The sequence below is a fragment of the Bos indicus genome, chromosome 7, assembly GCF_029378745.1.
Source record: "Bos indicus isolate NIAB-ARS_2022 breed Sahiwal x Tharparkar chromosome 7, NIAB-ARS_B.indTharparkar_mat_pri_1.0, whole genome shotgun sequence".
In the NCBI taxonomy this organism is placed as follows: domain Eukaryota; kingdom Metazoa; phylum Chordata; class Mammalia; order Artiodactyla; family Bovidae; genus Bos; species Bos indicus.
Window position 1 is genome coordinate 3,894,712 of NC_091766.1, and position 24,898 is coordinate 3,919,609.

General features: G+C 47.8%; 1 protein-coding gene and 1 non-coding gene across 4 annotated transcripts in view; both read right to left on the minus strand.

The window, feature by feature from the left end:
* MAU2 (MAU2 sister chromatid cohesion factor) overlaps positions 1-24,898 on the minus strand; it is a 38,457-nt gene that overhangs the window by 8,084 nt on the left and 5,475 nt on the right. For 2 of the 3 annotated variants that reach the window (XM_019963776.2, XM_070792443.1), the window contains exons 2-13: positions 9,242-9,259; positions 8,808-8,873; positions 7,989-8,084; positions 6,953-7,047; positions 5,391-5,418; positions 4,874-5,029; positions 4,371-4,517; positions 4,195-4,285; positions 2,972-3,075; positions 2,421-2,498; positions 2,073-2,138; positions 662-748 (exon numbers count right to left, since the gene is read on the minus strand). In XM_019963776.2, coding sequence (XP_019819335.1) covers positions 662-748; positions 2,073-2,138; positions 2,421-2,498; positions 2,972-3,075; positions 4,195-4,285; positions 4,371-4,517; positions 4,874-5,029; positions 5,391-5,418; positions 6,953-7,047; positions 7,989-8,084; positions 8,808-8,873; positions 9,242-9,259 — 1,032 coding nt within the window. The remainder of the gene's footprint in view (positions 1-661; positions 749-2,072; positions 2,139-2,420; positions 2,499-2,971; positions 3,076-4,194; positions 4,286-4,370; positions 4,518-4,873; positions 5,030-5,390; positions 5,419-6,952; positions 7,048-7,988; positions 8,085-8,807; positions 8,874-9,241; positions 9,260-24,898) is intronic. The other variant, XM_019963777.2, reaches the window with a different exon arrangement.
* On the minus strand, positions 13,730-13,836 carry LOC139184342 (U6 spliceosomal RNA). Its single transcript, XR_011567919.1, has one exon. It is a non-coding gene; the product is annotated as a U6 spliceosomal RNA (small nuclear RNA).

A 24,898-nucleotide genomic window follows, 5' to 3' on the forward strand; every position in this document is an offset into this window, starting at 1 on the left:
CTGGAGCAGCTAGACGGGGACTTCTGCCCAAAGCATTCAAACCAACCAACTATGTGTGACATCAGCTAAGTACAGGGCCATCTCTCTTTGTAGCCAAGAGATGATAGTGGCCTGAACTAAAAAATGAAGGTCACAGGTATGGAGACAAATGATGGATCTGAGCTACTTCAGAGGGCTCCGGGCTGGAGGGAAATGGCAGGGCTAAGGGGGTGTCACAACGGGAACCTGGTGGGAGGTACTTATCCTGGGGGGCAAGCTCTGGCGCCCACCTCCCTGCTCCAGCAGGCTGGGGCACTAGAACACCTAGGAGCCTAATGCAGACAGGAGCCCAAGGTGTCACTCCTCGAAACTGAGCCATGAGGCCTCACTGACAGACAGCTAGAACAGACAGCTGAGAGAAGAAGAAATTTTCTTTTTTCCCCCAAGGGATTCAATGGTTGGCTAGTTTTCAGTAGAGAGAAATGGTAATTTGCTACGGAAACGTTTCTATCCTAGACTTGGCCTCCCCCAAGCCACGCCCATGCTCCACTCTGTGGGACACTTTGTTGGAAGGAAAATACCCTAGGGTCGAGAGGTTTGATGGTGCCCAGGCCCACACTTCCCACACACCTCCCTCCAAGTAAGAGCTGAAAGGATACCAAACATGAAGCATGTCACCTACTACCTCTTGGTGTCTATTTCCTTCCCGTATATACACACTCGCCAGGTTGGTCACGATGAAGGCCCATAGCTCCTGGTGATTTGTGAGCTGGAATATGAGAGACACAGGGCATTAGGGGGCCCAGCTGGGCAGTCATGTCACTTGGGGGTCGCTTGGCGGCATCAGAGCCACCCAAACGCTCCACAACAGCTACCTTGGAATCTTCTTACTCTTTTTATTCCAAACACACATACACACCCCTGCCTCCTGAACCTAGGGACAACAAAACTGTTAGTTCCTGTCATTATAAAATAATCATCTGCATTATAGGAAACTCAGGAAACGGAAAAGCACAGCCAGCCACCCCAGAGCCTGTCCTCAGAACACGCCACAGTTTGCTCCATTCTCTGCTGTCTCACTCTGAGACCTGGGTGCCCCCCCGACACCTCAGGTGGTCACCCCAGGACCCCAGTGTGTGTAAACACAGCAGAGGAGCATGCTTGCTGGTTCCTCTGCTAATGGCTGGTGGTAGACAGACTGCTGTCCCCAGTTTTTCTGGAGGAACAAGAATGGCCATGAAAGGAACCAATCTGAGTGGTATGAGCACTGCTCAGACCCTGGGGGCTGAGCATTCTAAACAGGGCTCAGCGAGTGCAACCGTCTAAGAAGCCAAGAATGCCTACGAAGCACAAACCCCACCTGGAGGACCCTGGCAGGTGCCAAGGAGATCCAGAGGGTTGTCTGATCTGAGCAAAGATGCTCCAATATGTTTGTCACAGGACCACAGGAAACATGTTTGGTGTCATGAGGGGTCTGGATCCAAGTTCTGGTTCTACCACCACTTCCCCCACCAGGTCGGTGGACACAGCCCCTGGCGGCACACACCATCTGCTGGGAACTTTGATGTTGAAACAAAGCAGCAATTTGTGTAGGAAGTGGGACACAGAAGGAGTGTCTAAGAGACCTTCAAGGACCACAGGCAATGAGGGGAGGTCTCAGCACCACTGAAGTGAGCAGCACCAGGGCCCAAGTAGCTGGGACACAAGTCAACATCACCTGGTGGACCACCGGGAGGACGGGAATCCGCAGTGAAAGTGGCTAACCAGGGCATGTCCAGCAGGTGCCCGGCTCAAGACAACCTCCTTGAGGCTATCCTCTGAGTTAGCTGGGGAAGCCCCACCCCAGGGTGCCCAGGGTGCCCCCTTGCCCATAGCTATCCTGCATCAGGCTGTGCTGCCAGCACTGGCCTGTCCGCACCCGGGCAGCACAAGGCCTGACAAAGGAAGCCCTGGATAAATGGCACAGCACTGTCGCAGCTGGCACCAGGCTGGACACTGTGGAGTCACCCACTGACCACGGTTTGTGTGGCTGTTGTCCCGACTCCTTACTGAGAAGCACCTCCTGCCCCATGAAGTGAGGGCCGGCACCTTACCCGCAACGCTGTGGTGAACTGGGCTTCAGCGTTGTCCATGCAGTTGACAGAGACACAGTACAGCCCCTAGAAGAAGATGGTGCCAGGGCTCAGAGCCACATGCGGCTCGCCTAGGGCTGCACCCAGGCAAGCCTGACAAGAGACTCTACCGAGCCCGCTGTATCTGAGCTTTACCCTGACCATGGAGAGGAAGACGGCATGCTTCATTATTCCTGCCTCCTGGGACCTGAGTCAACTTGGACTTATGAGATGCTTGTCAGAATGAAGTCCACGGGGAAGGTTCTAAATCCTGCCTGGGGTGTTGGTCACAGGGATGGGGCTGGGGGCGGGCAGCCCTCACGCACTCACCAGCAGCGTGTGCAGCTGTGCCGCATGGTTGGAGAAGAGCCGGGGCGACTGCTGGCACAGCTGACAGACCTGGGAGATCTGCAGGGAGACAGCATGTCTGACATCACTGTAACGTGGGACCCAGGGCCCCAGCAGCATCGAGAAGAGGCCCCCAAAGCCAGTGGGGGTACCCGCATACCGCCCAGTCTAACCTGGGCATAAAGTCCCAGCAGAGGTGCCCACTGTGAGGATGTTGCCCCTTGTCTGGTTCTCCGCCTCCTCCCTTTGCAGCCTGTGTCTTAGTCATATAGTACCTACATCCTCATCAAGGACCCCATGCCCTTTCAGGAAGGTGGGTGTCAAGGATTACGGATCACTGGGCAGGAGGGGTGCTAGAATTGCCACCAGCAGACTCTAAAACCCCAGACCCCATGTTCCTTGGGCACAAGAACTTGTAGGTAAAAACCTGATGATGTCCATGCAGGCTCATGGCTGGCCAGGTCACGTTCTCCCCAGTGACACCCTCAGGACCCAGCCTTCCCCTGCTGCGTGCCCGCGGCCCCAGGGCCTACCTCCTGCAGCGCAGTGGCCTTGTGTCCTGTGACGAGCCGGCACATGATGATGTGCTCCAGCAGGATCACTTGGAAGGAGGACAGGATGGGGCTGCAGTCGAGCACTGGGGGCGAGAGGCAGGGGTGAGCCCCTGAGGCACGTGAGGAGACCACACCAAAGAGACAAGACCCACGTCCCTGCCTCCTGCGGGCTTTGAGCCCTCCCGCCACACAGCCCCTCAGCTGCTCGGGTCTGAGCCCACCTGCTCTGCCGGGCACTGGCCTAGCACCCAGTCTGTCAGCTTATTTGGTGCTCACGGCACCCTCAGGCAAGGGGGTCCATCTCCCTGTCCAGGTGAGGAATCAGGTTCATAGCCAGGTTTTGGTGACCAGAGTATTTTAAAAGCAAGAAATTCCTAAAGGGATCTGTTTTCCATCCTCAACCTGCACCTCTGCCCTGACCCAGGTGAGTGCTCAAGGGCACGCTGGGCACCAAGGGTTCTAGAAATGTTGAGGTTGCCCAGGAGACTAAGCAACAGGCTTCAGACAACAGTGGGGGGGACCACAGCTTCTGGCTGTTCCAAGCGGCTGTCCTCACACTGGAACCAGACAGCACTTTCCCAACTCATCTCAAAGAAAAGAACAGTAGTCCCTGCGAAACTGGGCTCTCTGGCTCCTCCCCAGCAGCACTGACAAGGGCACAGGGAGTGAATAGGGTGAACGGGGCACAAGCCAGCCAGGGACACGCGGGGCTCTGGTTTCCCACTAGTCAAAGGTCCTCGATTACCCAGGATGGATTAGTCAAGAATCCCAGAAGAACCTAGGACCCCCAGAGGATCTGCTGTCAGTCAAGTTCCAATTCTGATCTCACCCTAAGCACAATCCACATTACAATACTGATAAGCGACAGCAAAAGCAGCCACCGCCTTTCAGCTGAGCCCTGCTGTCCCCGCAGGTTCCGGTGGAGTCCCACTAACCCTTGTGACTAGCTGTGCAGTGAGGGTGATAGGACAGAGATGCTCCAAGTACTCACCCAACCTCCCTGGGGAGCAAGGATCCCGTCCAGGCCTGGCACGGCTCTGCCTGAACCTGATCATCCCTATCTGCCAACTGTGGTGTGAGACCCATGGGGCAGGGACCCATGCTTCAGTCTTTCAAAGTCCTCCAGGCCCAGCACTGGCAGTGATGGGCGGGCTGCCCACCAGGGGGCTACTCGACCCAGAGCCCCACAGGGCCTGACTTACTCTTGAGCTTCTCCAGCTGCATGAGGGCCTTGTCTGTGTACTTCTGCGCCTTCTCTAGGTAGCCAGCTTGCATGGAGTGCATCACAGTCACCTGGGGACAAGGTCAGATGGTGGTGGCCACTGAAGCCCTCTCCTCTCACCCGGGCCGCCAGGATCCGGCCCCTGCAGGGACTCACCAGGTAGACAAGCACGCACATGTGCTCCTTGGGCAGCCAGTGGAAGAGGTCAGCAGGGTTGCTGGGTAGGATCTCGTCATCGTGCAGTGTGGAAATGGTCTGGATACACTGCTGCAGCTGCTTCAGGCATGGCTTCACGCTCTTTACCTGCAGCAGGCACACAGCACTGCACACCTGACCACCCATCTGCTCCTACCAGGTGCCAACACCCTTAAGAGGCACGTACCCACAGTGGCGCTACCCAGGTCCTGCCTGCCTTGTCCCATCCCAAGGCCCTGCAGGCCGTCTCCGCAGCTGTCAGCACCCTGTAAGGGTCTGCTCTGCTTCTATGCGTTGAGTGAAGTGCTCAGCCCAACAGGCAAAGGTGGGTGTAGGTGGGGGAACCAAGGAAGTGTGGCCGGTGGGGAGGGACAGGAGGCAATTGCAGAACTGATTTCTCAGTCAGAGGCCCATCCAGCACCTGCCTGCTCCCCAGCAGCCGTCACGTGGGAGGCAGTACACACCTGCCCGGCATCTAGGTAGTGGGTCACCTGGAGCACCAGGAAGAAGACACGCAGAGACTCTTTCTGGATGGGGTTCCCTTGCCAGTTCTCAACTATCTGCCCACAGAGGGTCAGCAGTGGGTGGACTTCCTGCAGCTTGCGCTCCATCAGCAGCAGCTGTGGGGAGAGGAGCAGGTGCTGGGGGCTGTCCGGGTGCAGGGCTGCCACCCACCTGTCCATGCACTGTGTAACTGCAGGCACCTCAAAGGGGGGGCACAAGGCCAGGCTGGAGCCCAAGTCCAGGCAGCTCCAACCGAGCCGGCTCCCCCGCCAGCACAAATCCCACAGCCTGGAATTGGAGCTTTGTCTCTGAATCCAGCTGGGGGACGGGGAACAGGGTCTGCCTCTCATGGCTACCTGCCATGTGCGAGGGTCTAGGCAACTGCTGGGCCATGACATGGCAAGCAGGCAAAGCCTTGGCAGACCCTGGGACCCAAACTCATGCCCCCACACCTTATCCTGCCCAGCCTCCACTTACCATGCCTTTGCTGAGCAGGAACAGTGCCCTGGAAAAGAAAGGGGGCGTCAGGGAGGCCCAGGCAACCCCTAGGATGACTGCCACCTCAACATTCCCAGGGACCTAACCCCTGGGGCAGTTAAATGGATGACAATGGACCCTGGCCAATAAGCGTGCTCTATTTTGTTCTATTTTCCTTTAACTTTTTTCTTGTTTAGAGACTCATGAGGTTCAAAAGCTCAGAATGCAGAAACAGGTGCTCAAGAAAGCACGGAGTGAGGACTTCCCTGGTGGTCCAATGGCTAAGACTGCTGCTTTTAGGAGCAGCTGTGGGGCTGCGGGCCCGCCAGTCTGTGCAGAGTGCCGACGTGCTGCAGCTGACACCCCGCCAAGTGGGCACGGCTCAGTGAGGAGACTGAGGAGCACGGGGTCCCAGTCACACAGGGAGACGTCGACACTCCCGGCCACCTGCCATCCTTTGTTGTTACCTCACAGCATGGACACCCGAGGGTCTCCTGCCTGACTGCTGAACTCTAGGGTCTAGAACTTCACGTCAGTGTTGCCATATTATCACCTCACTAGGCCTCACATCTGAGATCAGAAGTTCTGTGTCAGGAGACCCGTAGGCGCCATGCCCTGGTGCAGCCCACCCCAGTTACCTGCCCACAGTGGTACAGAGGCCCGTCTTGAGGACACTTGTGAAGATGTGCAGTGTGCCCCCATCCCCGTGCCCTGCAAGTCGCTGCGTGTCGCCCTGAACCTAGTAATGGCTGCAACATGAGGAGGACAAGACGGGCCAGGCGCACAGTCCAGACCACGTGACAGTGTCCATCCCAGGCAGGGTGGCTGAGGGATGAGTCTCCGAACTCTGGAGAATAGACTTAGGAACTGTTCTGTCCCAATGACCCCACGGGACCAGCTTAGAGTCTGTGATACAGAATTTTTCACAATCCCCACACACACAACAGAGTAAGAGTGCTGCTCCAAGGAGCCTGGAATCCTACTACAGAGGATTCTTCTCTTCCGGGTACAAAGAGACTGGCGCCCTCCAAGAGGGTGCACGGTGAAGCACTGGTGGCCTCTGACCCCGACCCCGACCCCAGCGCACTAGCCTCCAGGTAGTTTAAGCCGTGTCACGCACAATACGAACCCATGTCCATTCTGTTACACAAATGTCCTCTTCCTCTGTCCCCTGTTGTACACCTAAACACTCCTGGGCGTCTGAATGGGGACTGGCTGCCAACCATGCTGCCCACGGGACCTACAAGCACCATTCTCACCCCCACCAGGAAGGGGATCACCCAGGACATCACACGGGCCCTTTTTATTTCAAGAGATGCTAGAAACATGCAAGTGCTCACAGTGCTGAGAACGCCAGCTGCCCCTCACCCTCACAGCCAACTCAGCAACTTCTCACTTCATGCATCGGTGGGGCAGAAGCATCTCTGGGCTGCCTGAATCTGCATGTCTCTTACTATGGATAAGGGTGGTCATCGTCTCACGCTGAGATGCCATTGCTATTTGCTGTCCACGACCAAACTTCCCCAAGTGGGCGGAGAAAGGGCCCGAGGATCGGTGCCTACCGTGTGTACTCAGAGCCCACCACCCGGGCATACTCGGCCCCCACACCCAGCAGGTCGCAGGCCGACACGAGGTCCTTCTCAAGTGTGTGCAGTTGCTGAGAAAAGGAGAAAAGAGCAATGACCCTCACTTCCAAACCACCAGACTTACCATATCTGACCTGCTACCTTGCAAGCAAGTTACACAAAACCTCCCCACATCAGCAAAATTGCCTCAGTATCAGTTCTGAGCTAAATTAAGCATATTACCTCATCAACACTAATTGCTTTGGGTACAGAACTCCGCTTTGTCTACAGCTTAATGGTGCACAGAGCCAGCAGTAACACTAACAGGCACAGACCCCTGAGGGCTGTGCAAATATGTCTGTGTGCTTCGCAGGTCACCTTCAGGGGCCGGTCACTAGGGGAGTAGCCAGAGGAGCCTCAAACAAGAAGGGCCTCTTTCAGGGGTAAGTGTCTGTGGGAGTTTCAAACTCAGACTGAAAGGCAGGGACCCCTGTGGGGCCTCAGCTGAGAGCTTGGGCTCTGCTCACGGCACCCAGCTACTCTGTGACCTGAGGCAAGTGACTCACTACCTCGCCTGCTTCCTCCTCTGACGAAAGGCACAAAAGCACACGGGAGGATTCAAGGATGGCAGCGCACGTGTGGGGCGGGAGGGCGCCTGGAGAGACGGCAGCCGCTCAGGCTAGGCGAGCTCTCCTCAGCAGGGGAGCCTCTGAGCCAAACCCTCCTGGCATTAAGAGGCTCCCCCAGGGAGCAGGTGACACTGGCAGCCAAGGCCCCACTGTGTGCACAGGCAGGTGATGGGGCTTCATCACGGAGGGCAGGCGAGAAGTGGCTGGCAGGCAGGCTGTGTCAGGGTCAGAAGGGGCTAGGGGCTGGCCAGAGACAGGGCGGTATGGGCAGAGCCGGGATGGAGAGGCATCTCCAATGAGTCTACCTGGCCTGCAGGCTCCTCCACTGCGGCCAGGGAAGCCCAGCCCAGAGAGCCGCCCACCCAACTGGCACCCGTGCACCTGGTTAGGCCCACAGTACGCACAGCGAGCTGGAAGAGCAGGCGGCAGTGCCAGTACGGGGTCTGCTGGGAGATCTGGATGGCTTTCCGCAGCAGCGGCTTTGCTGCATCCACGGAATTCTGAAAGGAAACAGTCACGTTTAAGGAGGAAAAAGCAAGCTGGATTCCTTCTGCAGCAGCTGCGGACCCAGAAGGCCATTCCCAGACACACTTACCAAAGGATTTGCTTGATTTAAAAAGAAAAGATATTTTATTAGCCTCACCGGCTAGGAAGCTTTTCGCATTGATCTTAAAATAATTCCCAATTCAACTAAACTCAAAGTAGCTTTAGTTCAAATTCCTGAACAGTCAAATTGATAACAATTACCATCTTTTCTGAACTGTAACCAGAGAGAGAGGCCAGGGGCATGAAACAGGGGTCACTGCTCAAAGTGGAGAAAGGCAACTTTCAGTTACACTTGATATCAGAAACCAGCCTCAGCTAAACTATGTGAACTTGTTCGGGAGTTAATCATCTTTAGCCCAGGAACAAGGCTGCTGTGCAACAGTCCTCCATAGAAAAAGACTCTGCTAGTCTTTGTCAGCAAGTGGTCATCCATGGCTGCCCTGTACCACATGTTCAGTTCAGTTCAGCCGCTCAGTCATCTCTGACTCTTTGTGACCCCATGGACTGCAGCACGCCAGGCCTCCCTGTCCATCACCAACTCCAGGTGTGGAAGACGGGAAAATTATGCAAAGTCTTAAAAGCCAGAAGGGAATCCACTCCTGTGACTCCCAATCTGCCACTGTGCCTTCACTATAGGGAAAGGGGGTTTGCTTTCAGAAGCCTTTATATGTTCTTACCTCTTGACAGTATAACTCGGACAGAAGACTTGCTGCTTCAAACTTAACATCTTCAAACTGTGTGATCTAGTGATGTCTCGTTAAGGAAGTAGAGACACTACAAAATGGTCAGTTTAAAAGGGCCACAGTTCAGCATTCTGACGCTGTAAAGGCTGGCTGGATGAGCACATCCCCGTCCGCTCTAAAACCGCAAGTTCACGTATTCCCCTAGTAATCCCTGAGCTTGCTGCTGGCTGGGGTGGAGCTAGACGCTGTGGCATGAAGAGGAGCAGAGCACCCAGGAAGAAGCTGCTGGTCTGAAGGGATGCTCCAGGGCATCTGTGGGGCAAAGCCCAAACCCAAAGTGTGCATTATAAGCAGAATTCAAGTTTATAACGCATGTTTTTATTTAGAAGGAGCTTTCCTTAGAGGGAATAGTACCAAGGAAAGGATACTTGCTGTGATATCAACCACTGAAAGAGAAAGAAAAAAAGAGTTAATTCTCAAACAGTGAAGCAGCTTTGCAGTGCTTAACTGGGTCCACTTCGGGGTTCACACAGGTTGTCCTGTCACCAAAGGCTGCAGGTGTTCAGTTAAGTGGGAAGATGGCCTGCTCAGCTTGAGAAGTGGGCTTGCTTTTCCTCTAATCTAGCAACCGTGGTGTGTCTGGGGGAAAGGGAACATGTACGTGCTCCCCTACTGATGGGCTTCCTGTCTTGCCAGGCTCTGGAGTCAGAACTGGAGCTCCCTCTCAGGAGCACAGAAAGGCCACCACATGCTACTTACTGCGGTACACCCACAGCAAATCATGGCACAAGAAATCAATTTAATACAATTAGAAAGTAGTTCTGAGGGTTAGTCTTTCGTGGGGAAGGGACATATAAAACATGTTTGGAAATGAGCAAAGTTAGCCTCAGAGGGGAGGGAGGAGCACCACAGAAGGACGGGGGTGGGCAGCGATGATTCTGAGATCTGAGCTCACCACCTCTGCTCACGCGCATGCTGGTACGCGGTTCAGATGATGACAAGGTCCCACGTGGGGATAACTGTGCCCTGGAGTTTCACATTCCAGCAGGAAATGGTGCAGTCCCAGGGCAGTCTACCACACCACCACCATGACCATAGTCTCTCAACCATCTAAGACACAAGCACACACCTGACGCAGTTCCTGCTGATCCGCTCATCCTGCAAACATTCTCAGAGCTTTAGTGGTTGCTGGAAGGATGCAGAGGGAGGAGGAGGAGGAGAAGAAAGAGGAGACAGAGGCTGAAGGCCCATGGATCTGTTGCCTGACAGGGAGAAAGGCTGGTGAGGCCAGGGGGGCAGCCCTGGGCTAGAGATGTTTCTGGGGCTGAGTGAGTAGTGGCCAGGGAAATCACCAAAGAGGCTGGGGATGACCTGGAGCTGGTCTGGAGACCAGCCCCTGAAAGACACAGGTGGGCCAGGAGGGGGAGCTAATAGGAGCGGGTGAGAGGGACAGAGGAACTTAGAACATTGGAGAGTCACTGGGCTCCTGTCTGTCTCTGTCTCCCATACTCTCTCTCTCTCTCACACACACACGTGCATATAGAGCCCAGGCAAAAGGCACTCTGCAACCAGACCAAGTGTCCCCTCCCAAGGCAACAAGGCCTGGAGGAGCTCAGGGTCCCCAGAGAGACATGGGCAGTGCCTGCTGCCATGAGTGTGGCCCCAGAGTGAGGCTCCTTGGTTGGAGGCCATCTACAGAGACAGTGAGGACAGGCTCAGCTCCAGCCACGTGTGTGATGTCACAAAACTGGTAAACACAGAAGTAGGGACTTCGTTCTACAGAAGCCACTCCTTCCCACTCAGCATTCAGCAAGAGATGCTCACTCCTGAAGGCCACCAATTGGGAGGGACAACTGGAGGAAACTGTGTGACTAAAAGCTGGGTTAGGGACATGCTAAGACCTGGTCCAACCTTGAGATTCTGAAGTTCCACGACTCAATGTCCACATGTAAGACCTGTCTTGGGCAAGGCCTTCATGCTCAAGGGGAGCCCTTTAAAGAGAGTACACGGTGGATACAAACACACACGGGAAGCACTTGCCTTTCACTTGGAGCTCCGCGTGGCTTGCTCTGAACAACCCAGACGGGTAGCCAAGGCGGAGTGGGTAAAGCCACCACGCACAGGAGTTTCCACGTACAATCTAGCCATACCTCAGAACCTGGCACAAAGCTGACTACACCTGAGTGTCACTGCCCCCCAAGAGAGATGAAGAGGGCAACAAGACGAGGTGACACTCTTCCAGTGGACTGAAGAAGCCTTCTTTTTGAGTCTGTGGCCCAGGGATGCTCTCCTCACCACACAAGTCCAGTTCAGTTCAGTCATTCAGTCGTGTCTGACTCTTTGCGGCCCCATGGACTGCAGCATGCCAGGCCTCCCTGTCCATAACCAACTCCTGGAGTTCACTCAAACTCATGTCCATTGAGTCGGTGATGCCATCCAACCATCTCATCCTTTGTCATCCCCTTCTCCTTCTGCCCTCAATCTTTCCCAGCATCAGGGTCTTTTCAAATGAGTCAACTCTTCGCATGAGGTGGCCAAAGTATTGGAGTTTGAGCCTCAGCATCAGTCCTTCCAACGAATATTCAGGACTGATTTCCTTGAGGATGGTCTGGTTGGATCTCCTTGCTGTCTAAGGGACTCTCTAGAGTATTCTCCAACACCACAGGTCAAAAGAATCAATTCTTTGGTGCTCAGCTTTCTTTATAGTTCAACTCTCACATCCATACATGACTACTGGAAAAACCATAGCTTTGACTAGACAGAACTTTGTCAGCAAAGTAATGTCTCTGCTTTTTAATATGCTGTCTAAGTTAATAGCTTTTCTTCCAAGGAGCAAGTGTCTTTTAATTTCATAGCTGTAGTCACCATATACAGTGATTTTGTATAAACCAAAATAAGTCTCTCACTGTTTCCCCATCTATTTGCCATGAAGTGACCGGACTGGATGCCATGATCTTAGTTTTTTGAATGTTGAGTTTTGAGCCAACTTTTTCACTTTCCTCTTTCTCTTTCATCAAGAGGCTCTTTAGTTCTTCTTCACTTTCTGCCATAATGGGTGGTGTCATCTGTGTATCTGAGGTTATTGATATTTCTCCCAGCAATCCTGATTCCAGCTTGGGCTTCATCCAGCCCAGCATTTTGCATGATGTATTCTGCATGTAAGTTACATAAGCAGGGTGACAATACACAGCCTCGATGTACTCCTTTTCCCATTTGGAACCAGTCTATTCCATATCTGGTTCTAACTGTTGCTTCTTGACCCGCATACAGATTTCTCAGGAGGCAGGTAAGGTGGTCTGGTATTCCCATCTCTTTAAGAATTTTCCACAATTTGTTGTGATCCACACAAATGCTTTGGCATAGTCAACAAAGCAAAAGTAGACGTTTTCCTGCAACTCTCTTGCCTTTTCAACGATCTAACGGATGTTGGCAATTTGATCTCACTGCACAAGGCATACTCCAAATCCAGGTGAGGAAAGCCCACAAGAAACTACGTCCATGGTGGGCACACTGAGAAGGGACACAGCCAGAAGCCACCATGCCTGCTCCTCCAGTGTTTTGCCTGTGCTGCCGGGCCCAGGCCTACATGGGCCCATCAAATGTCTTCTCATGTAGAGCCTTTGTGTGGTCAGCGTCTATTCAGCAGACACTCAGGCTGGACTCCACTGACAGCTCTCTTCTCCGGCCGGATGTGTCTGTCAGGGATCAGTTTCTGTCTGTGCCAGTTCTCTCTTTTCTGACCTAAGGGTTGGAGAAAGAGCATCACACCCCTCTGGGGCCTTGAGTGGCCATCAGGAGAGCCAGGAAGTAAGATGTCCAAAGGCTTAAGACTCAAATCTTCTGGAAGGCCTTGTTTGTCAGCATAAGAGGATGTCAGGACCACTGCTCTAGGAGCCAGAGGATGAAGTTTGAGATGTGGACCCCCATGGGAGTCAGCAACACTCCAAGTCCTGGAGGAGATGGATCCTAGTGGTCCTTGGCATCCATTTCCCAGAGGCACAACCTGCCACTATTCTCCCATGCATGCAGTGTGGCCCTGTCCCACACACAGATGAGGGCCGCTATATAAAGCCCCATAATGTTCCTCCTCATGTGCCCCCAGTGCTAACGTAGGCTGGCACGTGGCAGGTTCTCAGGAAACATTTGTTGCACAAATGATGACTTTATCTAGCATCACCAGGAAATGAGGGTTTCCCACTGTACAAAAAGCCACAGAATTGAGGCTTACACTTTATAAACACAGAATTTCAAATACTAAATGGCATCAAGACATCTCAGCTTCAAACATCACTGCTTCTTGCTCAGGCATCACTGTCAGTGACACCTGGAGCTGTCCCCATGAGATGACCCATTCCTGAAGCTGTAGGACAGCTCCATGTCAAGGTGAGCCAGTCACTTCCGAAGGCTTGTCAGTCAGAAGTCAATCAACTCACTCTGCTTTTTTGTCTTTTTAAAACTTGCAACATACATTCATAATCAGAAACCTATAGACAAATATGTCCATCTCACAAACAAAAGTTTGTAGGATACCTTACCCAAGGTTGCTACCTCATCATATGTTTTACTTTGTAACATTAAAATATAGTTTTTATGTCTTCTCCCTTGTCATGGGAAAGCAGCCAAAGTTAAGAGCCCCTTTCACTGCCAGGCAGCTTGCAGGCGTGAGGCAGAGAGGTGAACGATCCTTCCAGAAGCCTCTGGGGTCACCTTAGGGTTCTCAGGGAAAGCAAGGGTCACCACAGGGCCAGCATGCACCCTGAGGGGTGGAAGGGCTGCGATCAGCACACCTCTCATTCCTTAGAACATTCACTTCAGAGTTGAGAGTGGGTTTTTTGTTTGTTGTTTTCTTTTACAATTTCTGAGCACCTAAGTTTATTAGAGGGGATTACACATGCAAATAACAGAATTTGGCCCCCCAAAATATGGAATGTTTCATGAATTTGTTTGTCATCCTTGCACAAGGGTCATGCTAATCTTCTCTGTATCATTCTAATTTTAGTACAGGTGCTGCTGAAGAGAGAACAAGGCTGTGAGTGTTTTAAGGCTTAAAGAATAGCAAGAAGAGATAAGAAAGCCTTCCTCAGCGACCAATGCAAAGAAATAGAGGAAAATAACAGAATGGGAAAGACTAGAGATCTCTTCAAGAAAATTAGAGATACCAAGGGAACATTTCATGCAAAGATGGGCTCGATAAAGGACAGAAATGGTATGGACCTAACAGAAGCAGAAGATATTAAGAAGAGGTGGCAAGAATACACAGAAGAACTGTACAAAAAAGAGCTTCACGACCCAGATAATCACGACGGTGTGATCACTGACCTAGAGCCAGACATCCTGGAATGTGAAGTCAAGTGGGCCTTAGAAAGCATCACTACAAACAAAGCTGGCGGAGGTGATGGAATTCCAGTTGAGCTATTTCAAATCCTGGAATATGATGCTGTGAAAGTGCTGCACTCAATATGCCAGCAAATTTGGAAAACTCAGCAGTGGCCACAGGACTGGAAGAGGTCAGTTTTCATTCCAATCCCAAAGAAAGCCAATGCCAAAGAATGCTCAAACTACCACACAATTGCACTCATCTCACATGCTAGTAAAATAATGCTCAAAATTCTCCAAGCCAGGCTTCAGCAGTATATGAACCGTGAACTTCCTAATGTTCAAGCTGGTTTTAGAAAAGGCAGAGGAACCAGAGATCAAATTGCCAACATCCAGTGGATCATGGAAAAAGCAAGAGAGTTCCAGAAAAACATCTATTTCTGCTTTATTGACTATGCAAAAGCCTTTGACTGTGTGGAACACAATAAACTGTGGAAAATTCTGGAAGAGATGGGAATACCAGACCACCTGATCTGCCTCTTGAGAAACCTGTATGCAGGTCAGGAAGCAACAGTTAGAACTGGACATGGAACAACAGACTGGTTCCAAATAGGAAAAGGAGTACGTCAAGGCTGTATATTGTCACCCTGCTTATTTAACTTATATGCAGAGTACATCATGAGAAACGCTGGACTGGAAGAAGCACAAGCTGGAATCAAGATTGCCGGGAGAAATATCAATAACCTCAGATATGCAGATGACACCACCCTTATGGCAGAAAGTGAAAAGGAACTAAAAAGCCTCTTGATGAAAGTAAAAGTGGAGAGTGAAAAAGTTGGCTTAAAGCTCAACATTCAGAAAACGAAGATCATGGCATCTGGTCCCATCACTTCATGGGAAATAGATGGGGAAACAGAGGAAACAGTGTCAGACTTTATTTTTTGGGGCTCCAAAATCACTGCAGATGGTGACTGCAGCCATGAAATTAAAAGATGCTTACTCCTTGGAAGGAAAGTTATGACCAACCTAGATAGCATATTCAAAAGCAGAGACATTACTTTGCCAACAAAGGTCCGTCTAGTCAAGGCTATGGTTTTTCCAGTGGTCATGTATGGATGTGAGAGGGGACTGTGTAGAAGGCTGAGCGCCGAAGAATTGATGTTTTTGAACTGTGGTGTTGGAGAAGACTCTTGAGAGTCCCTTGGACTGCAAGGAGATCCAACCAGTCCATTCTGAAGGAGATCAGCCCTGGGATTTCTTTGGCGGGAATGATGCTGAAGCTGAAACTCCAGTACTTTGGCCACCTCATGCGAAGAGTTGACTCATTGGAAGACTCTGATGCTGGGAGGGATTGGGGGTAGGAGGAGAAGGGGACAACAGAGGATGAGATGGCTGGATGGCATCACTGACTCGATGGACGTGAGTCTGAGTGAACTCCAGGAGTTGGTGATGGACAGGGAGGCCTGGTGTACTGCGATTCATGGGGTCGCAAAGAGTCAGACACGACTGAGTGACTGAACTGAGCTGAACTGATACCAAATTTTTAATCACCAAAATGTGTAGAAAAAGTTATCAAATGCAGTTCCTCTGGGACGGGAGCACAGCGTTTAGGAGCCAGCCTGGCCTCGCAGCGTATGACCTTGGCTACAGGCAGCCCAGTCAGTACCGTCATCAGCAAGTTGGAAGCGGTCTCGACCTTGTGCGTTTGGTGAGGATCCAAAGAGACAGTGCTCCAAGAAGCATGATGTGGAAGGCACCAACAATGCTACAATTCCTAGGCAGGAACAAGAAGTAGAGGCTACTGGGGAAGCAGGGGTCAAGTTGCTAGAATCACGAAGTGATGGTTCCTAAATACATTTAACAGTCTAAAGTCAGAGGAGACCCAGAGAATGCGTGGAAAAAATGGAAATGCAAACAGCAACAGGCACAGATATTATTCTGTGGAAATGCTTAACACCAAGTTATACAAATGCAGCTTCTGCACCAGGCTCTGCTCCTGACTGATGTGGCATAGAATTTACCAGGACACGGTCATGATCCTAAAGCCGAGGTCGGCAACCTTTGGGATCTAATGCCTGATGAGCTGAGGCGGAGATAATGTAATAATAACACAAATGAAGTGCACAATAAGTGTAATGTGTTTGAATCATCCCCAAACCAGCCCCCTGTCCCACCCCAGTCCATGGAAAAACTGTCTTCCATGAAACCGGTTCCTGGTGCCAAAAAGGCTGAGGACCGCTGTCCTAAAGGATGAAAGATTTGCTTCAGCTGTGCCTGATGATGAAAGGCCCAGAAGTAAGCCCTTTAGGGCCTTCAGGGTAAAAAAGGAAGCTTTTAATCACTTGCCGGGAAGGTAGCTATAGACTTTCTGGCTAAACCTGGAAGCAGAATGAAGGAGTGTCTGACTGGCACAGTTTGGAGCAGCTTTCCAAGTCAAACAACCACTAAAAAGTAGCCCCACTGAAACTACACAGAGAAACCAAACCGGCATTAACACAGACACTGCAGTTAGAAAAGCACATCGTCCAGAGGATGACTGCCCGGATTACAGCAAACAACGGAAATCCATTCCAGAGAAGAGGCGTTTACTCCTCTGCGGCTTTCAAATCAGGGAAGTATAGGGATAATGACGTATGTTCCATGTCAAGAGATAAAAGTAATATAATCAAAAGCAAGAAAGTTAAGGGGGAAATAAACACACATTTAAATACAGAAATGTAGATTCTCAACTCCACAGTGGAAGCACAAATGACTGAAACAGAACTGTCTACAAATGGAGCTGTCTGCTTGAAAAACAGTGAATATGACAAGAGAAGACTGAAAATTCACAGAGGGAGAGGTGTGCAGCAAGAGGAAAGATAAGAAGGCAAAAATGAAATGAAAAAGCACAAAATCTGACAGAATCTGCAGAAATGACTTCGTAAATTATCTAGGTAAGAGATTTCTGGGTAAAGCAAAATCCCTTATAATCATGAACAATTTAGTGAAGTCCCAGGGGAGCCAGGAATTCTGTTGATACACCCACATCACTGCCATATCATAATCAAAAGGGAAGGCTCTCCGGTGAAGTGTCTTGTTGTGTACCCTAATAGTTACGGTCTGCTGAGCAGACCCAGGGACTGAGACAGCCAGCAGGTCATCCAAAGGCCTGTAGAGGCAGGTACCCCTGGGAACCAATGGCTGCAATTTGGATAAAGTTGCAAAGGATAGAGTGAAACACCCTCCATGCCTCAGAGCTCTTAACGAATGAACTGATGAAACATATGGGTGAGTTTATTACACATTCCTCTTGGAAAGCTTACAAACACAGTGGAGGAAACAGAAATAATAATCGAAACATATATACACACACACACACACAAACAAGGTTAGTCTCTTATACAGAAAGCAAAAGATGATGAAAATAATAAGATAAGGAAGATATATGTGGTACCAAGTTTAGAGATCAATTAAAATTTTTACCTATAGTACACATATGATTCTTTACCTAGTAAAGAATGAAAAAGAAGAAAAAAAAGTTGACAGCTGCCTGATTTGGAAAAAATGCACAATTAAAAAGAATGAAGTTTAAAGAAAGCATGCTTGCACTGTGATACAAAGGGAGATCAGAAACAACCACAGAGGGCCTCCCTGATGGCTCCTTGTGAAGAATCTGCCTGTCAACGCAGGAGACATGGACTCGATCCCAGGTCTGGGACGATCCCATATGCCTCAGGCACAACTAAGCCCCTTTGCCACAACTATTGAGCCTGTGCTCGAGAGCCTGGGAACCTCAACTACTGAGCCCACACACCCTAGAGCCTGTGCTCCGCAAAAAGAGAGCCCACAGCAAAGAGAAGCCCACACACTGCAACTAGAGAGCAGCTCCCACTCTCTGCAACTAGAAAAAATGCCCACACAGCAATGAAGACCCAGCACAGCCAAAAATAAATAAATAAAACCGTAAAAAAAAAAAAACAACCACAGAAAGAGAATGGTACAGAGAATGGCATTTTACCTGAAACCTGGACAAGCTTTCAGCTGGGGATGCACCTGACAGAGAAAGGGATTTATTTCCAAGTATAATGACAGTGAGCTACAGAAGTTATATTGTGGCTCTGTGGAAGACCCCATAAGATTGAGGGTTCTATAAAATCAAGGGAAAACTCTCCACAAGGGGAAGAACTTAAATTACAGGTCCCAAAACCAAGCAGCTACAAAGAAGCAATCTAAGGCATGGTTCCTTCCCCTCAATAGCACTGAGTGGGCAAATACATGACAAGGATGATACATATAATAACTACGAACCACTGCGAGCAACAGGCTGAATGGAAAGAAGTAAAACTGTCACTGTTTGCACATGACATGATACAATATACAGAAAATCCCAGAGATGCCATCAAAAAATACTAGAATAAAGGAATTCAGTAAAGTTGCAGGGTACAAAATTAATATATAGAAATATATTGTGTTCCCATGCATTTAATAATGATCAGAAAAATAAATTAAGAACACAACAGAAGTAAAACTCTCACTATTTGCAGATGACATGATCCTCTACATAGAAAACCCTAAAGACTCCACCAGAAAATTACTAGGACTAATCAATGATTATAGTAAAGTTGCAGGATATAAAATCAACACACAGAAATCCCTTCATTCCTATACACTAATAATGAGAAAACAGAAAGAGAAATTAAGGAAACAATTCCATTCACCATTGCAATGGAAAGAATAAAATACTTAGGAATATATCTACCTAAAGAAACTAAATACCTATACATAGAAAACTATAAAACACTGGTGAAAGAATCAAAGAGGACACTAATAGATGGAGAAATATACCATGTTCATGGATTGGAAGAATCAATATAGTGAAAATGAGTATACTACCCAAAGCAATTTACAGATTCAATGCAATCCCTATCAAGCTACCAACGGTATTCTTCACAGAGCTAGAACAAATAATTTCACAATTTGTATGGAAATACAAAAAACCTCGAATAGCCAAAGCTATCTTGAGAAAGAAGAATGGAACTGGAGGAATCAACCTACCTGACTTCAGGCTCTACTACAAAGCCACAGTTATCAAGACAGTATGGTACTGGCACAAAGACAGAAATATAGATCAATGGAACAAAATAGAAAGCCCAGAGATAAATCCACACACCTATGGACACCTCATCTTTGACAAAGGAGGCAAGAATATACAATGGATTAAAGACAATCTCTTTAACAAGTGGTGCTGGGAAAACTGGTCAACCACTTGTAAAAGAATGAAACTAGAACACTTTCTAACACCATACACAAAAATAAACTCAAAATGGATTAAAGATCTCAACGTAAGACCAGAAACTATAAAACTCCTAGAGGAGAACATAGGCAAAACACTCTGCGACATACATCACAGCAGGATCCTCTATGACCCACCTCCCAGAATATTGGAAATAAAAGCAAAAATAAACAAATGGGACCTAATTAAACTTAAAAGCTTCTGCACAACAAAGGAAACTATTAGCAAGGTGAAAAGGCAGCCTTCAGAATGGGAGAAAATAATAGCAAATGAAGCAACTGACAAACAACTAATCTCAAAAATATACAAGCAACTCCTACAGCTCAACTCCAGAAAAATAAATGACCCAATCAAAAAATGGGCCAAAGAACTAAATAGACATTTCTCCAAAGAAGACATACAGATGGCCAACAAACACATGAAAAGATGCTCAACATCACTCATTATCAGAGAAATGCAAATCAAAACCACTATGAGGTACCATTTCACGCCAGTCAGAATGGCTGCAATCCAAAAGTCTACAAGCAATAAATGCTGGAGAGGGTGTGGAGAAAAGGGAACCCTCTTACACTGTTGGTGGGAACGCAAACTAGTACAGCCACTATGGAGAACAGTGTGGAGATTCCTTAAAAAACTGGAAATAGAACTGCCTTATGATCCAGCAATCCCACTGCTGGGCATACACACTGAGGAAACCAGAAGGGAAAGAGACACATGCACCCCAATGTTCATCACAGCACTGTTTATAATAGCCAGGACATGGAAGCAACCTAGATGTCCATCAGCAGACAAATGGATAAGAAAGCTGTGGTACATATACACAATGGAGTATTACTCAGCCATTAAAAAGAATACATTTGAATCAGTTCTAATGAGGTGGATGAAACTGGAGCCTATTATACAGAGTGAAGTAAGCCAGAAAGAAAAACACCAATACAGTATACTAACGCATATATATGGAATTTAGAAAGATAGTAACAATAACCCTGTGTACGAGACAGCAAAAGAAACACTGATGTATAGATCAGTCTTATGGACTCTGTGGGAGAGGGAGAGGGTGGGGAGATTTGGGAGAATGGCATTGAAACATATATAATATCATGTATGAAACGAGTTGCCAGTCCAGGTTCGATGCACGATACGGGATGCTTGAGGCTGGTGCACTGGGACGACCCAGAGGGAGGGTAGGGGAGGGAGGAGGGTTCAGGATGGGGGAACACAGGTATAACTGTGGCGGATTCATTTCGATATTTGGCAAAACTAATACAATATTGTAAAGTTTAAAAAATAAGATAAAATTAAAAAAAAATTTTTTTCTCACAAATTTAATTAACAAATTGAGCAAAAGTTATTATGAATCATTTTGCTTGACGTTTACAGAAATACAACTGGGAAGGCAGGAATGATCTGAATAAATAGCTAATCTTGGTTAAATATGAAAAAAAAAACCCACAATACCATTTACAGTTGTATCAAAAAGAATAAAATAGCTATGAATAAATCTAAATAAGGAAGTAAAAGACTTGCTCTTTGAAAACGCAAACATTCAATGAAAGAAATTGAAGACTACAGAAATGAATGGAAACTATACTGTGCTGGTGAACTGGGAAGACTGATATTCCTAAACGAGCATACGACCCAAGTCAATCTACAGATTCAATGCAATCCCTCTCAAAATACCAGCAGCATTTTTCACAGAACTACAACAAGTGATTCTAAAAACTGTATGGGACCTTCTCCAGTGGCTCAGAGGTAAAGGATGTGCCTGCCAATGCAGGAGACAAGGGTTCAATCTCTGGTCCACAAAGATCCCACATGCCTTGAAATAACTAAGCTCGTGTGCCACAACTATTGAGGCTGTGTTCTAGAGCGCGGAAGCTGCAACTATGGAGTTCACGTGCTGCAGCTACGGAAGCCTGCCTGCCTTACAGTCTGTGCTCTGCGACGAGAAGCCACCACAGTGAGAAGCCCATGGACCGCAACTAGAGAAGAGCAGCCCCATGTCTCCACAACTAGGGAAAAGCCCGCACGCACAGCAATGAGGATCCAGCTCAGCCAAAAATAATTTTTTTTTAATTGTATGAAAACACAAAGGACCCTGAAAAGCCAAAGTAATCTTGAGAGAACAACACAGCTGGAGGTATCATGCACCATGATTTCAAATTATACCACAAACCTACAGTAAAAATAGTATGGTATCCACACAAAAACAGATTCATAGGTCAATGGAAGAGAAGAGACAAGCCAGAATAAACCCACACTTACACAGCCAATTAATCTATGAGAAAAGAGGGCAGAATACAAATTGGCGAGAAAAGACAGTCTCTTCTATACATGGTGTTAAGAAAACTGGACAGCCATAAGAAAAAGAATTAAACTGGACTACTTTCTCACTCTACATAAAAAAATAAACTCAAAATGAATGAAAGACTTAAATTTAAGACCTGAAGCCATACAGTTCTAGAAGAAAACATAGGCAGTATACTCTCTGATATCAAAAACTTAGCAGTATTTTTTGGATGTTTCCTCAGGCAAGGGAAAAAAAAAGGAAAAAACAAACAAATGGGACCCAGTTAGTTGTTCAGTCGTGTCTGACTCTTTGCAACCCCATGGACTGCAGCACGCCAGGCTTCCCTGTCCATCACCAACTCCCGTCGACTGCTCAAACTCATGTCCATCAAATCAGTGATGCCATCCAACTATCTCATCTTCTGTCGTCCCCTTCTTCTTCTGCCTTCAACCTTTCCCATCATCAGGGTCTTTTCCAGTGAGTCAGTTCTTTGTATCAGGTGGCCAAAGTATTAGAGCTTCAGCATCAATCCTTCCAATGAATATTCTGGACTGATTTCCTTTAGGATTGCTGGCTGGATCTCCTTGCAGTCTAAGGGACTCTCAAGAGTCTTCTCCAACACCACAGTTCAAAAGCATCAATTCTTTGGTGCTCAGCTTTCTTCATAGTCCAACTCTCACATCCATACATGACTATCGGAAAAACCATAGCTTTGACTAGATGGACCTTTGTTGGCAAAGTAATCTCTCTGCTTTTTAATATGCTGTCTAGATTGGTCATAGCTTTTCTTCCAAGGAGCAAGCATCTTTTAATTTCATGGCTGTAGTTACCATCTGCAATGATTTTGGAGCCCCCCAAAATGAAGTCACTCACTGTTTCCACTGTTTCCCCATCTATTTGCCATGAAGTGATTGAACTGGATGCCATGATCTTAGTTTTTTGAATGCTGAGTTTTGAGCCAACTTTTTCACTTCCCTCTTTCGCTTTCATCAACAGGCTCTTTAGTTCTTCGCTTTCTGCCACAAGGGTGGTGTCATCTGCCTATCTGAGGTTATTGATATTTCTCCTGGCAATCCTGATTCCAGCTTGGGCTTCATCCAGCCCGGCATTTTGCATGATGTACTCTGCATGTAAGTTAAATAAGCAGGGTGACAATACACAGCCTTGACGTACTCCTTTCCCCATTTGGAACCAGTCTATTCCATATCCGGTTCTAACTGTTGCTTCTTGACCTGCATACAGATTTCTCAGGAGGCAGGTCAGGTGGTCTGGTATTCCCACCTCTAAGAATTTTTTCACAGTTTGTGGAACTACACCAAACTAAAAAGCTATTTTTACATAGCAAAGGAAAATATTAACAAAACAAAAAGGCACCTTCCTGAATGGGAGAAGATACAGTTGTCCTCAGGGGATTGATTCCAGGAGTCCTTGAGGATATCAAAATCCATAGATCCTCAAGCCCTTATATATTTTTATTTTTTAAGTGAAGTAGAGTTGATTTACAATGTTGTGCTAGTTTCTGGTACACATCAAAATGATTCGGCTTAACATATAGTTTTTTTCATATTCTTTTCCATTATGGCTTATTACAAGACATTGAATATAGCTTCCTGTGCTATACAGTAGGGACGTGTTGGTTATCTATTTCATATATAGTACTTTGTATCTGATAATCCCAAACTCCTAATTTATCTTTCTCCTCCCCCTATCCCTCCTTGGTAACTGTAACATTGTTTTCTATGTCTGTGAGTCTGTTTCTATTTGAAAAAAGTTCATTTGTATAGTATTTTTGTTCCCAGGTAGAAGTGATCTCACATGATATTTGTCTTTGCCTGACTTACTTCACTACTTAGTATGACTGTGATAATCTCTAGGTCTAGCCATATTGCTGCAAATGGTATGATTTCGTTCTTTTTTATGGCTGACTGATATTCTACTATATATACATATACTACATCTTCTTCATCCATTCATCTATCAATGGACATTTAGGATGCTTCCATGTCTTGGCTATTATAAATAGTGCTGCTATGAACATTCTGGCACATGTATTTTTTTGAATGAGTTTTTATCTTTTCCAGATATATGCCCAAGAGTGGGACTTCTGGAGCATATGACAACTCGATTTTAAGGAACCTCCATACTGCTCCCCACAGTGGCTGCACCAATTACATTCCCAGCAGGATTACAACGTAGCAGAATTTCCTTTTCTTAACACATTCCTTAGCATTTATTCATAGACTTTAAAAAAAATTATTCATAGATTTTTTTGATGATTGTCTTTCTGACTGATGTGAGGTGATACCTCAGTGAAGTTTTGATTTGCATTTCTCTAATAACTAGCAATTTTGAGCAACTTCCCATGTGCCTAGAAGCCATCTGTGTATCTTCTTTGGAGAAATGTCTAGATTCAAGCTCCTTATATGAAATGGCATATTCAGTTCAGTTCGTTCAGGAGCTCAGTTGTGTCCGACTCTGCGACTCCATGAATTACAGCACGCCAGGCCTCCCTGTTCATCACCAACTCCCGGAGTTCACCCAGACTCACGTCCATCAAGTCGATGATGGCCATCCAGCCATCTCATCCTCTGCCGTCCCCTTCTCCTCCTGCCCCCACCCCTCCCAGCATCAGAGTCTTTTCCAATGAGTCAACTCTTCGCATGAGGTGGCCAAAGTACTGGGGTTTCAGCTTCAGCATCATTCCTTCCAAAGAAATCCCAGGGCTGATCTCCTTTAGGATGAACTGGTTGGATCTCCTTGCAGTCCAAGGGACTCTCAACAGTCTTCTCCAACACCACAGTTCAAAAGCACCAATTTTTCGGCACTCAGCTTTCTTCACAGTCCAACTCTCACATCCATACATGACTACTGGAAAAACCATAGCCTTGACTAGACAGACCTTTGTTGACAAAGTAATGTGTCTGCTTTTTAATATGCTATCTAGGTTGGTCATAACTTTCCTTCCAAGGAGTAAGCATCTGGTTGGTGCAAAAGTAATGATATTTTTGCATTGCTGAAATTTGCCATTTGATATTGGAATATATTCTAAATAAATGTACTTATGTTATACATCATTTTAATGCACATTCTTGCTTTTTTTTTTTTGCTAACAACATTACTTGTTTATTTTTTATCTATTTTAGACGATGTAAATGGTTGACAAAAAGCAATTTGAAGCAATTTTCTTATCTGAGTTCAAAATAGGTA